This window comes from Sinocyclocheilus rhinocerous, unplaced genomic scaffold (genome assembly GCF_001515625.1).
Source record: "Sinocyclocheilus rhinocerous isolate Xijiao unplaced genomic scaffold, SAMN03320098_v1.1 scaffold662, whole genome shotgun sequence".
Lineage (NCBI taxonomy): Eukaryota > Metazoa > Chordata > Actinopteri > Cypriniformes > Cyprinidae > Sinocyclocheilus > Sinocyclocheilus rhinocerous.
Genome location: NW_015639782.1, coordinates 3,605,521 through 3,619,631, shown reverse-complemented (window position 1 = coordinate 3,619,631; position 14,111 = coordinate 3,605,521). Strand labels below are relative to the sequence as shown.

Here is a 14,111-nt window from a genome sequence, read left to right as displayed (position 1 = left end):
GACCCTCAGGCAGCATGCCAAATATGCATACTATTTGCTCAATCTGATTATATGTAAGTGTGAACTCATGAAAGTCCTTTTATGTGGCCTGCTGTGAGGTGTTATGTGTGAACTCATGAAAGTCCTTTTATGTGGCCTGCTGTGAGGTGTTATGTGATTAGTGGTATGGACATAATGCTTATTCTAAGCTTATGCAAATGTTTGTGTCTTCTGGAGGACAATATGTAAATTAAAGATGATTCTAAGAATCAGTATCTTGTCTAATGTACATGGAAGAATCATATGCTGCCATTAACCGAGTTCTTTGACAGCAGACGCCATCCTGCAAAAAAGATAATGTTAATTATGTAGGCCCCAAGAACAAGCTGTGTGTACAAAAATCAAAACATCTTGCGTAATGTGTGCAACTAATTTCCCAAGCCTCTAACTACTTGCTCTTTTTGCCTGATGTCTAATAGAGGTATTTTGGGTTGAATATGATACAGGCTTAATGAGAAGGTCCTCCTCACCTTCTCACTTTCCAATAAGTAATTGAGCTTCATGGTAAGAAGCTGGTGTGGCTGATTGCAGCCCATATGCTTCATCTCGACTCAGGGGCGCCACTAGCTATTTTGGGCCCTATGAAAGAATATGAGGTTGGGCCCCCTATACCACACCAAACATAGACTATATTGCCCAAAGTATTGGGACACCCACTTCTAATGAACAGGTTTGACTAATTTAGTAATTTCCACGAGTACAAATCTTAATGTTTAAGCATATAATGATATTCTAGGGAATTGTGTGCTTCTAATTTTATACCAATAGTTTGAACAGGACCCTTTTCTATTCTAACACAACAATGCCTCTGTGTATAAGGCAAGGTAAAAAAAATTGATTCAGTCAGTGTGGAAGAACTTGACTGGTCTGCATAAAGCCAAGTCCTAATCCCAGTTTGAACACCTCTGGTGTGACTTTAAATGATGCAGACCTTGAGTCAAAAACTCATCACCAAACACCAATGACTAAATGTATTTGGACACCCCCTTCTTTAGAACAGAAAAGGGCACTTCCAAAACTGAGGCATCAAAGATGGAAACATTCATGTATTTAAAAATTTTATTTCCATCTCTGTTGCCACAGTTTTGGAAGTGTCTAAAATTATTGTACGCATATGTACAAGTCATTGGTGTTTGGTGATGAGTTTTTGGCTCAAGGTCTGCATTTAAAGTCACACCAGAGGTGTTCAGCTGGGATTAGGACTTTGCTTTCTGCAGACCAGTCAAGTTCTTCCACACTGACTGAATCAATCTTTTTTTTTAACCTTGCCTTATACACAGAGGCATTGTCGTGTTAGAATAGAAAAGGGTCCTGTTCAAACTATTGGTATAAAATTAGAAGCACACAATTCCCTAGAATATCATTATATGCTTAAACATTCAGATTTGTACTCATGGAAATTACTAAAGTAGACAAAACTGTTCATTAGAAGGGGGTATCCCAATACTTTTGCCAATATAGTGTACAAGCCAACCTAGCTATTCAAAATCTTTGCCTGCAATTTAATAATATTGATCTATTACTTTTGCTATTGCTTTTGACCATTAGGTATCAGTAACATAATTCATTCAGAACCTGTTTTATGGACATAGACTTTCTGTACCACACTATTCTGCTGATATGGAATGAGTTTGACTACTTAATCAGTTATATTAATAGAAATGCTTCACTGGGGCAAACAAAAAAATCCTAAAATAATAAATAGGATACCGCATAGCAGCATTTCCAGTATCCAACATTTCTCAGTCATGATCTTACTCATCTAAATGTGACTAGCTTAACAGCTGTATTCATTGTTTGCTAGCTACCTATTCACATACAGCATACAATGTTAAAAATCTTCTACATTATGAACCTTAACCCAAAAACCTTTAGCTTCATACACTGTAGATAATTGTGACCCTGCCTGTGGAAACCCAGCTAAAGTATTTTTTTTAAACAGTGGATGAGTAATTCACTCCTTGATTTGCTTAATAAAAGTCTCCTTTGAGATCGTTTTGACAGACATGTTTATTTTGTATTATTTTCAACGTGTTTATTGCTAAATTTAGTGTGGCAAAATAGAAAATTCGCGTGCAGTGTATCCCGACTGATCAAATCGTCCGGCTCGGTTTGCTCCCCTCGAACTCGAAGACATCTCTAATTTGACAGTTTACCATCTGATCTCTCACTCGGTGACTCTAGGCTACGTAGGACGAGACGAAACCATGCACTGAATGGGGGGGAGATAATTTTGCGGGAAATGCAGAAATAAGCCGAAATTTTGTTTTATTTATAACTTTTTGGTAGATACATTTATAATTTCTATTATATTACTACTACTACTGTTACTACTAATAAAACAGATCTCAAGGGGCCCCAAAAGTGCGTGGGCCCTTAGAATCGTACTAACTTTCCCCCCCTTAGCGGCGCCCCTGTCTCGACTCATTAGTATGTGTGCCTTCCTCTTGAACTCAGATCCTAATTAAACGATACCTTCTCTTTCACACTTTGCAGATGATGGTAAATCCTCAGACGTTCTCTTTCATTTTCTGCAGTCTCACCAGATTTCCTCGAGTCTCAAAGGTTTCACAGCAGCCAGATACTGAATCTATCATGCTTTAGCATTGGTGCACTGTGCATGTTAAATTGAAGCACTCTTGTTTCTCGCCCCACACCAATTTAATCCCTTAAATTCTATTGTCAGTGACAATATGCTAATTGGGCCCTCTGTTTGTGTGAGACAATATTAAAAAGAAAAGTAATTTTTCCATTATCCAGAAGAGAGAAATTGCTTGGGTCTGATAAATGAGCTTATCCTTAATCCTAATTGTGTCAAAGGCAGGATTTACAACCTTTTTCATAAACAAGTTTGAAACATACATCACAAAAGACCTGACAAAGTAACTTGAGTAGCATTTAAGCCGACCTTGCATTTAAAACACCTGATGCTGATGCAGAAACTTGGTTGAGCTGAACCCTGGTAGGTTTGCTCGTCAACAAAATATGACAAATTACAAAATATTTTTACTGCAGCCTCGGACATGTGATAGCTTAACCTAGAAGCATGATGTATAATACATGGATCCATGAGAACATGAGCATCTTGAATGGTTTGAGAATGATTGTAGTGATGCTGCGACAGTGACTGGCATGTTTTTTCCTGCAGTGTTTGCCAGCAGGTAATCTCTATCGCACTGAAAGTGCAGTGGATTATAAATAACCCACTGTTGTTCTGAATCAGCCCGAGAGCTCTAATCTTGTCATTGCTCTCAGCTCAAAGTGGATGCGAAGCCGGCTGTGCCGCTCTAAGTGGTAGAGATTGCCCAGCCACATTATAAAGGATGGTTTCAGTGCTTGAGCCTGCGTGTTACAAACTATCACAATTTTAACTCCACATGTTGTGGCTATACCAAGGAAGATAAGAGATTTTAAGAGATTTCATGATAAAGATAATTAAAAATCTTAATTGCATGCCTTGAAAATAGAGATTAAGTTTCAAATAGTTTTTTTGTTCTTATTTTCATCCAGTTCTCAGAAATGCCTTACGTTATTAACCCTAACTGTATAGGAAGTGATTAAATTGTTGTTGATTTTATTGCAGTTACATGTTTTTGTAGTCTTAATGTTCTTGCATGAGATTAGTTGCTCAAATTCACACGGTCTGTATGCACTGTTCACTGTTCCCTACATTGAACACACTGTTTACAGGCTGTTCCCTTGCAATCCCCTGCAACACGATCAAACACAGACAACACTTGAGTCATACAGATTAGGAGGATTTCAGGTGAAATGCTCAAATAATTCTACATATAACATTAGTTATACCTTTAATATACAAAATTTATACCATCATGTGTATTGGCATGTTATGGAGTATTGTAAGCCTGTCTGAAACCTTCATTTCCTTATGAGGGAACTGGACAGCAGCTGTCTTCGGTTTGGGATGCAGCAGATGGTCTCTCTGTTGATGTCGGCTAGTAAAGTTTATCTACCATACTCTAAATCAGTGGTTGTCAACCAGGTGGCCTTGGCAAACTTGAAGGCAAGATGACTTCAAATTATATGTTAAAATATTATGGCTTAGTTAATATGATAAAAAATATATTATGGAGATGTCCAATATGTAAACTAGCATCATATTTCCTATTTAAATTTGTCCCCACAACAACTGTTGTTTTTAATGAAGAACATACAGTTCTTGAAACTGCTGGAATTCAGCACAGTTAATTATTTTAATCACTCCTAGGTTTTGTTGAAAAGAAAAAAAACAAGCAGATTTGTCATCATTACAGGAGAGGAAACCAAAGGAAATATCAGAGCCCTGCGATTATTGTCTTTGACAGTGGAGGACCTTGAAGTGACGAAGGTCTAAAGCATAATTTCAAAGCATTCGCTCATGTTATTCGCCATCGACTCTTTGTGCGTAACAAGACGCACAGTTAGAGCGCGAGAAAGACTGCTTTGTAATTCAGTCATACAGAGTAAGTGCTTAATTGTGAACGTGAGAAGAAAGTCCACACATGGTGTTGCGCTGGAGTGGAATAAGGTTATCGGAGTCTCTCTCTCTCTCTCTCTCTCTCTCTCGATCTCTCTCTCTCTCTCTCTCTCGAGCCCGCGACTCTCAGGGGAAGTGCTGCTCGTGCTGAAGGAACGACTAGGAGCGCAACACACAAGGACGCGGCGCGAGTGCGAGCGAGGGCAGCCCGCGCAAAGAGGTGCACCTGTAATTCACGCTGCTCACTCGCCGATGTGCGGATAGTGTGAGAGCATCCAGAAGACGTATTCTACACCGCGCGCATACCCATGCTTGGGATTTGGCTTTCTTTTTCTTCGCTAATGCAAAAGGAAATATGCTGCGAAGCCTCACACTGCTCTATACCAGTTTTCTGGGATTGTGCTTCAGTTCCAGTTTCCCAAGTAATATCAACATAGGTGAGTGAATGACAAAAGTGAAGGATGGAGTGTAGAGTGATGCGTTTTGAATAAAAAAAATAGGAAAAGAGTCATAATTATGGACTTAGTCATTTCACTTGTGTTACCAGAATCCTGCCTAGGTTGTTTTAATGTATTGTGGGATTTTTCTTCCCCCACAGGAGGGTTATTCCCAACCGAATCACACGAATATGAAGTGTTTCGGTTTGCGCTCTCGCATCACCAGGATATCCCTAAACTGGTACCTCAAGTGGATATGGTCAAAATGGGGAATAGCTTCTCCATGACATATGCTTGTGAGTACAACCTGTCTTTACAGTGTAGAGATAAGTGTCTGTGGTGAATATCAAAGCACTGCAGCTGCTGTTCATGTATATCTGTTGCTTTGATGGCAGAATGATTAAAAAGAAGTGTGGATGTGAAAGTTTTTGTCTCCCTGTTGCGCATACCTCGCGGAGATGAAATTGATCTTATTTGTATTAGAGCCTAATATATTTGATGTGGCGCGTTTTGAATATACTAGTGATATGTGGTTCACAAGTGCAGAAAGTGCAGGGTTCAGACGCAAAAATGCGTATTACGCTGAATGCGCGTTACGCCTGGAATACGCCTGTCGTTGTGCAATAACCTAATTATCAAGTTAAACACATTTGTGTACGTCGTTTTTTGTCAATTTCGTTTCACTGCCGTGCGTGCAAATAATCTCACTTATGCGTCATGATGGACGCGCGCTCTTTGTCTCTGGTACATCACGAAACGCTTATATTATGCTCAAAATACTGATTCTTTTGAATTAGTAACGATTTTTGCGTAATAGTTTTGGGTTGTCGGTCAATTATTTGGGGTGACAGATCATTTTATGATTTAGTAGCCTGTAAGATATTTGTGTTTCTAGTCTCAAAACGCTCAACGTGTAATAGCTTCCGTTGTACAGAACACATGCAGGATCAAAGCGCTGTTCAAGAAAACAAGCATTAATAGCCTATGAATTGATTAATCAATTACTTTAAAGCTCTTTAGCCTCATGTAGATGTCTAACAGCAGCAATATAGTGAGGTTATAGACAGGGGATGTGAAATATCTGGGTTTTTTTAGTCTTTGTGTCATTAATTCCCAACAAGGGCTACTTGGGAAGATTTTGATTTTTGCTTTGCTAAATATATAAAACAGAATTTTGACATTTCATAAATAAATTCACTGTTGGCTCTTTTTTTGTTAAGGTTTTTCATATTTGCACCTAGAAATGTTTCCAGTATTTTTTCCAATACTTCCATTATTGATTATGTTTATTGTTTAATGTGATGAGGGGATTCTTGAGCCTTACTTGTGGGAGAAAAAAGGTTGGGAAACACTGCTCTATCAGACTCTTTCTCTGTTTATTTTTCTCACGAAAGCATCAGAATATAGAGAGTGATTTTTTATTTTTTTTTTTCAAAATATGACACAAACTAGACACTCGAGTATGAAAATCATCTTTCAGTTCTGTAGCATGTTTTAAATATTCTTTGTTCTGTAATACTACTGAGAGCACATCAAAGAAATGCACATTAAATCTAAGCATTCATCTCCCCCGAGCAACCAATATTTATTTTCTTGATGTGAATTTTGAGCTATGCATAGACCTTCCCACCTTATCCTCCTTGCATGCATTCAATGTGTGTCAAGACAGACCAATCATCCATCAGCACTTCATGCCTTGTCTCTGGTCTTGAGAAAAAAACAATTAGATGGAATGAAAACAATTACGAAATGGCCTTATGAACAGATATAATGATGCAGTTCCAAATACTAATGCAGAGGTTTCCCAACAGTGTAATTAAACTCCATTCACTGATTCTGTCCGAGCAGGAGGTGTGCGGTGGGATTTTAAATGGCGTGAAGAGATAAATCAGTCCCTCTATGAATTTCATGGTGTTCCCTCAGGTGGAAAATTCAACATGCTCATTAGTCAATGATGTTCTTCCACTTTTTCCACACCATCTTCCTTTTTTCCCTTAAGATAAGGCATGTGTTATTCACTGACCCATTATGAAGCTCAGTCATATTTAAACGCAGCAGCAGTTTGTCCAGAATAATCGAAGGTCTCTTTTATCGCTCTGTGCTCCCATCCTGATCTATTGCGTAGTGAATGGGCAGCCCCCGCGCAGTGAGCTGTGAGAGAAGTGCTGTGAAGGCCCCGACTCGGTGTAATGCTGAATGGCCTCTTGTGCCAGGGACTGAATGTGTGTCCGGAGACGCCTGAGGAAACTTACCCTCAGCTGCTCCCCTTCTGTGTGGGCTCAATCCTTAGAGCAAACCTTCCCCATCAGCACCTGCCGGGGTTTACCAGAGGGGGTTGAGTACACAGAAAAAAGAGGGCAGGATTGTTCTGGGGCATAGGTTGATTAAATAAGAAGTGCTGTGGCACCTAGGAAAGCATATTTTTATTGATAATTGGAAAGCGTAATAAGAGCGCACTGAACCCTCATGTTCTGTTTGGGGTCTCAGAGACCTCAAGGCCATTTTAATAGCTAATGTTAATAATAGGTTACACTTTACAATAAGGTTTAGTTTGTTATCATTGTTTAACTACATTGGTTAACTAACAATAAACAATTCTTCAATACAAATACATTTTTATCCTTTAACATTTGGTAATGCACTGTGAACTAACATGAACGTTACAGGTTAAAATAGTAACAGGTTAAAAAACCTGTAAAATATATTGCTAATAGTTCATGTTAGATAAAGGGAGAGTTCACTCAAAAATGAAAATTTTGTTATTACTTGCTCACCCTCTGTTAAGGTCTCTCTAAGGAAGGCGAAGAAGACGAGGAAGAATAATCCACAAGAAAGTCTTTAATATAATAATCCACAGTCTCATAGTCAATCCAAGAGTACGGGGTAGCAACACATTGATACCACAACAAATAGCAGAACAAGAACCAGGGGAGAACACAGGACTTAAGTACTAATAGACAAATGAGATAATTAATAAACACCGGTGGAACCAAATTAATTAATCAGGGCAACTCAGGAAAACTAGGTACAGGAACACAATCAAAAGTCCATAACTGTGACAGTTCGCCCCCTCCCGGAACAAAAGCAGTCCAACAGAGGAAGGAAGATGTGAGCAGTTCTAGTTCTAAAACAATCAGCAGAACTACAGCACTCATTATCAGAGAGATCAGGGAAATACCAATTCACACGCAACTCAGGTGTTGATTAACATGAACAATGACACCAATTAAAGAAATGAGGCAGAAGCACAAGAGCATCATAGACAAAAGAGCCGCGGTGATGAGCATCTGAGGAGGAACCGGAAATCCTGAGGCCAGAGGCTGAGGCGGTGGGACCGAGGATGAAGGCGGAGCCGGGGGGAAGGAGGAGCTAGCCGAAGCCGCAGGTGCAGGCAGGTCGACAACTGACCAAGGCGGAGCCGGAGGGACAAGGGAGCCCGGTGGAGCTGGTGGGAAGACGGGTCACAGAGGAAACGAGGGAGCTTGGAGCCAAGGCGGAGCCGATGGGTCGAAGGACCGAGGTGGAGTCCAGGGCTCAGAGGCTGGAGGCGGAGACATGGGATCCTCACGCCAAGGCGGAGCTGGAGACTGGAAGTCCCGAGGCGGATCAGAGCGCCCAGATGGCGCTGACTGAGGGTGAGCTGAGGGACTGAACAGGCACCAGCGGAGATGGGGCTGAGGAACTGACTGGTTTTTGAAGAGGAGGCGGGAGAGGGAGGCTGGGTGGGAACACCGGAGTACAGGAGCTGGGCGGAACCAGTGGAGACACATGAGAACTGGGTATAACCTCCCCAAACCAGTATATTAAGTCAATTTGAAAAATGTCCATTAGTTCCTCATAATACATCCCAGAGGCCAGCTGCAGCTCACCCTCTGCGGCGGGAGTGTGGGCGGGGCTTCCCTCCAAGACCTTGATCTCCACCAGTACTCCCTCGAGGACAGGCGATGTTGCCGGCTCACGCAACTGGTCAGACCGGTCTTGAGGCCCAGGCTCCGGGGCAATGATAGGTTCAGTAGCGGGTATGCGCGCTGGCTCATGTGTCGCAGCAGACTCAGGCTCTCCGTCTGCGGTGGGCTCAGGCATTTGCTACATGCAGCGGGATGACGGCTGGACCGGGAGAGGGGAGAAACAAAAACAAAAGAGAAAGAAAAACGCCGCTATTTTGATACTCAATTTGAGGTTCGGTTATTGTGTTACGGTCTCTCTAAGGAAGGCGAAAAATCCAAGAGTACGGGGTAGCAACACATCGACACAACAACAAATAGCAGAACAAGAACCAGGGGCCCGTTCTTCATACGTTGCTAACTCAGTTAGCTGGATTTGATTGTTGACGATTTGGCATGATCTTGGATTATTTGGTTCTTCGAAGCTCATGAGTTGCTGTCATAGCAACAGGTCCGTAAGCTTAAACCTGCTCGGGAGCAGGCTTAATGACACCTGTTTCAGACATTTAAGCCCAGGGGCCGTTCTTCGTATGTCGCTAACTCAGTTAGCTGGATTTGTTTGTTGACGATTTGGCATGATCTTGGATAGTTTGGTTCTTCGAAGCTCATCCCGGAGTTGCTGTCATAGCAACAGGTCCGTAAGCTTAAACCTGCTCGGGAGCAGGCTTATTTAATGTAAACAGGATTAGATTGCATCTTTTTAAGCAGAACTGATACTTAAAATCTGTCCGCTACCACCGCTACTTTATTACAAGAGTATCCTACTGATCCAGGGACAATAATTTAAAATCATTTAAAAATTAATTTAAAGATAATATAATAATGGTGTGTAGTCTTTAATACTATAGACACAGCCCGTTTTACTCGCTGAAAGATTTATTCATCATAAAATTATTACTTCATAATTTTATTCGAGTCTTACACATGCTATACAGATAATGTAGCCATACTAATCATCAACAACAGGTGCGTTCGAAGAACCGAATTAGCGCGATGATATCATCTTGGATGTGTCATTTGATCTCGGATGTAATAAGCGACGTACGAAGAACGGGCCCCAGGGGAGAACACAGGACTCAAGTACTAATAGACAAATGAGAACCAAATTAACTAATCAGTGTAACTCAGGAAAACTAGGTCAAAGGAAGACTAAGGCAGGAGAAAAGGAACACAAACAAAAGTCCATAACTGTGACACCCTCATGTCGTTCCAAACCTGTATTAATTTTTTTCTTCTATTAAGTATACAAGATGTTTTGAAGTGATTGTTTGGTTACCAACATTCTCCAACATTTCTGAAAAGCACACATTTACTTTGTGGTAAAACAGCGGGATAAAGTTAAAAATTTTGCCTACTGGGATTTGATTTTGTAAGAGGAACTTATTAAAAAAATGTTTTAATGATAAATAATTAAGGTTTCTGGATAGAATCAGAATCAATCTCAACAGAACCTGAGGGCTAAGACTATCTTTTGTGGGTTTTAAGTTTGTGTGTGCTACTATTGTTCATTAATATATGAAATACAGTGTCAGTTGAATACAATAACTATTGATTTCCCAAAGCCACGTTTGATTTAATTTCTGCTGCAGTCTGTGTTTTCACCGGTTGGATGGTAGCTCTTATTACTTTAAGCTTAAGTAAATTTAGATATCCTCTATATGTAGAGAGTAATATTAATCAGATGCCTGATGGTAAGTAAACACATGATTAATAGTTTTATTAAGAGTTTTTTTAATTCACTCTCCCAGTTTCCTGGAATAGACACATTTTCGCTTTCAATTTCAGAAGAATGTGTCTGTATAAAGGTGGAATGCAATTTATTCAATGACCCCCAACCGTCTCTCTGACATTTGAAGTCCTCACAGTTAATAGTAGATTCCTTTATTTGATCCGTGAGCAGAATTAGAGCTGATCAATAACCAGACCCCATGCAAAGACTCAATCAATACGAGATGTTCACCTATTCCTGCATGCAAAGACTAAAGAGCCCATTTAAAGATCTATGGGAGAGTATGCTTTCATAGATCTCCAAGAAAGAAAGCCTTCAGGCCAGAAGAATATTAGCATGTTTAAAGACAAAGAACTGAATCGGGCTTATTTACTGGTGCTATAATTTGATCTGCACTGATTTGATCTGCCCTGAGTGAAGTCTCATAATATAACGCTCTAAATTAAACATCTGTTTTTTGTTTGTTTATTTGTTTTTATGCTCTGCTACTGTTGAAGAGTAGTATGTGCGTGGGTTTTCCTTTATTAGGTGTTTCACAATATGTAGTTGATGTGATTGCTCTTGTGATTGCTCAGAAAGCAGCAGCGGTTTCTGTCATAAGCCTGAAATGTCTTTCAGTGTTTTGCACTGAGAAGAAAATAATAACCCTCTGCAGCGAGTCTTTCTGCATGTTGAACAGTCACAGAGAAATGCGTACAGGCAGCACGGTATAGGATTTCTAGGATTGTGTGTGTTGGGGGAGTTTGCTCTGGGAGCTGAACTCTGCAGGACTGCGGCTCTATAGGACCGAACTTGCCTACCCCTGCTCTGGGGTGTTGAGTTTTTGTGTAACAGGAGGCTGGAAGGGGTGGGAGGGATCACCCTCAATCACCACATCTCCCGGAGCAACAATGAATAAATGATCTGGATGCGATTCTCTAAAGCAGGACATCAGTCCCTTAAAGGGGTCATATGACGCTGCCGAATACCTCAAGCGTGTGACGGAAATGTTACGCCCCTTGCCATATTGTGATGCCGTGTGTGCAACGAGCGCCTGTGCGCGCGCGTGATGTAAAGAGAAAGGAAAAATTGAAATCGCATCATATGACCCCTTTAATTTCCTTTGCAGAAAAGGTCTGAACAATCAATCAAAAATCACAAAATAAACACTATAGATTCTGATTGGATGAGCCACACTCGAAGCCGCTGCGCACCTGTGACTGCACATCAGTCGAATTCTGTATTACAGGTTGTGCTGTTGCTTGGCAACCGTAAACAACCTACAGTTAGCCATTAAATCACTTTCATTATAATCAATGTACTGTCTACCCTTGTTCAGCAGAATCTAGTAGTTGACACATTTCTTCAGTCGCATGGCACTGAAATTGTGTAAACGCACCTTGTCAGCTTTTATGTTGCCTATGCAGTTTGTATCTTAACAGTCCCATATGGAGAAAAAAAACTGACTTTATGATTACGGTTTTCACAAAAATAGTGAGCAGAGTAACTGTTTTAAACATTGATAATAATAAGAAATGTTTCTTGCGCAGCAAATCAGCATGATTTATGAAGGATCATGTGTCACTAAAGACTGGAGTAATGATGCTGAAAATTCAGCTTTGCTATCACAGGAATAAAGTACATTTTAAAATATATTACTACAGAAAACAGTGATTTTAAACTGTGATAATGCTTCACAAATATTAATAATAATGTATTTACTGTATTTTCAGTCAAATACATGCAGCCTTGGTGAGCATAAGGGAATTCTTTCAAAAACAACAACAAAAAAATCGTACCAACCTCAAACTTTTGAACGTAGTGTCTATTAATTTATGATAAATGATTTGTGATTTATATGGAACCAATGCTGGTCCGGATCTCAATCTCAAACTGTCATTTGTGACTTGCCCTGAAAAAAAAACATGAATAAAAACACCAGCCTTTCATGACATCCCATGGCAGCTCTGAACAGTAGCAGCTTGGGAAATCCAATGCAGTTTCATACATTTTGGTCATTCACAACAATAATAGGGAGGTGACTGTGTCTAACGCGTGGTGGATTTAAATATATGGTGGCTTTGTATCTCTGGTTCACTGTAGCTGTTGTTTGTTTGTTTTTTGAGAGCTGTGAGAAAGGATCCAGCGAGGGATGTACTTCTCAACGAGGCAAAGCAAAGAGCTGTCATGTTCAGTCTGAGAGATGAACAGAGACTCTCTTGTCTCGCACAGTCCTTTACATTAATGAGAGACAAAGAGAGCATCACGTCTGCTCACATCTGTCTTGTCTTCCTCAAAAACATGACAACTGTTACCGTGCTTTTTTTTTTTTTTAAATAAAACTACAACAAAGAATTTAAAAGTGGTAAAACACTAAGGGAAGCTTTTGATTTTCTAGCTGGAAATGACAAATACAAGAATCGGTGTAACAGACTGAAGAATAAAATCAGTATGAGACAATGTTAACTTGACATTGTTATCTAGTGCAAGAGACTCTGCTGTCCCCATACCTTCATATAGTGCCATGTTAAATAGTGGAAGCAGTCCAATTATGCTTCATTAGGAGGATGCCCCATATAGCCTGAGCTTCCTGTCTTAATGAGGACACGTGCGTCTGTCTTGGCTGACATCACCGTAGAGAATTTGAGAAGGGTTTTTTCATTCTAATCACTGTAGGTTTTAGTGCTTGTGGAGATGTAATCATAGGCTGTATTATCCATGTTAGAAAAATGTTTTGTGATATGGAAGATCTGGCTCAGGTGTAGAGTTGAAAATCAAAAAAAAAAGAAAAGAAAAAGAAAACTACACTCAGAAAATGAAACCGTTAATTAAACCTAATTAATCTGATGATAGGTTTCTATGCAATTAAATAAACAAAACTGAACAAATGTATTGTAGCCTTTTTGTGTGCTCATTTAGATATGCTCACTAGATGAAAATATTACTATGTAATACCATTGTACATTTTTACAATATATGGCTTTTAACTCAACATTGACCAATATGCAGGAAATTAAAAATAACCATATTTTAATCAACTGCATGGGTGAATGATGTTTGAAGGAAAGTCAATTGACAGAAATGGTCCACAACATATTAAGCAGCACAACATTGATAATAATAAGAAATGTTTAAGCAGCAAATTTAAATGAATTAAATGAATTCCACACACTGACAAATTATCAAAGAACTATGTTGCATTAACTCATTCCACAAGTCATTTTCATGACATTCAATTGCATAAGCATAACCATAAACCTTTGGATTCTTCCAATGATATGGATGCAAAACTGCACAAAAACACTTTAATAGAGTGTAGCACTGATATTCAGTGGTCTGAATTTATTTTAGCTAAACTGTAAGCTTACCATCTGAATTTTAATGATGAAATAATAAATTGATAGCACATCCTTCTATTTCTATTGCTTCCTCAGAAGTACTAAAAGAATCAAAATGGAATCGGAACCAGAATCCTTATGATTCCAATCCCCACTAACATGTGTGTG

General features: G+C 39.7%; 1 protein-coding gene across 1 annotated transcript in view; it reads left to right on the top strand.

Annotated features, from left to right (window-relative positions):
• Window positions 1–2,508: 2,508 nt before the first annotated feature.
• The window catches only part of LOC107752066 (glutamate receptor 1-like), a 40,186-nt gene continuing 28,583 nt past the window's right edge, over window positions 2,509–14,111 (top strand). The window contains exons 1-3 of the mRNA XM_016567917.1: window positions 2,509–2,541; window positions 4,633–4,953; window positions 5,115–5,249. Coding sequence (XP_016423403.1) covers window positions 4,872–4,953; window positions 5,115–5,249 — 217 coding nt within the window. The 5' untranslated portion in view covers window positions 2,509–2,541; window positions 4,633–4,871. The remainder of the gene's footprint in view (window positions 2,542–4,632; window positions 4,954–5,114; window positions 5,250–14,111) is intronic.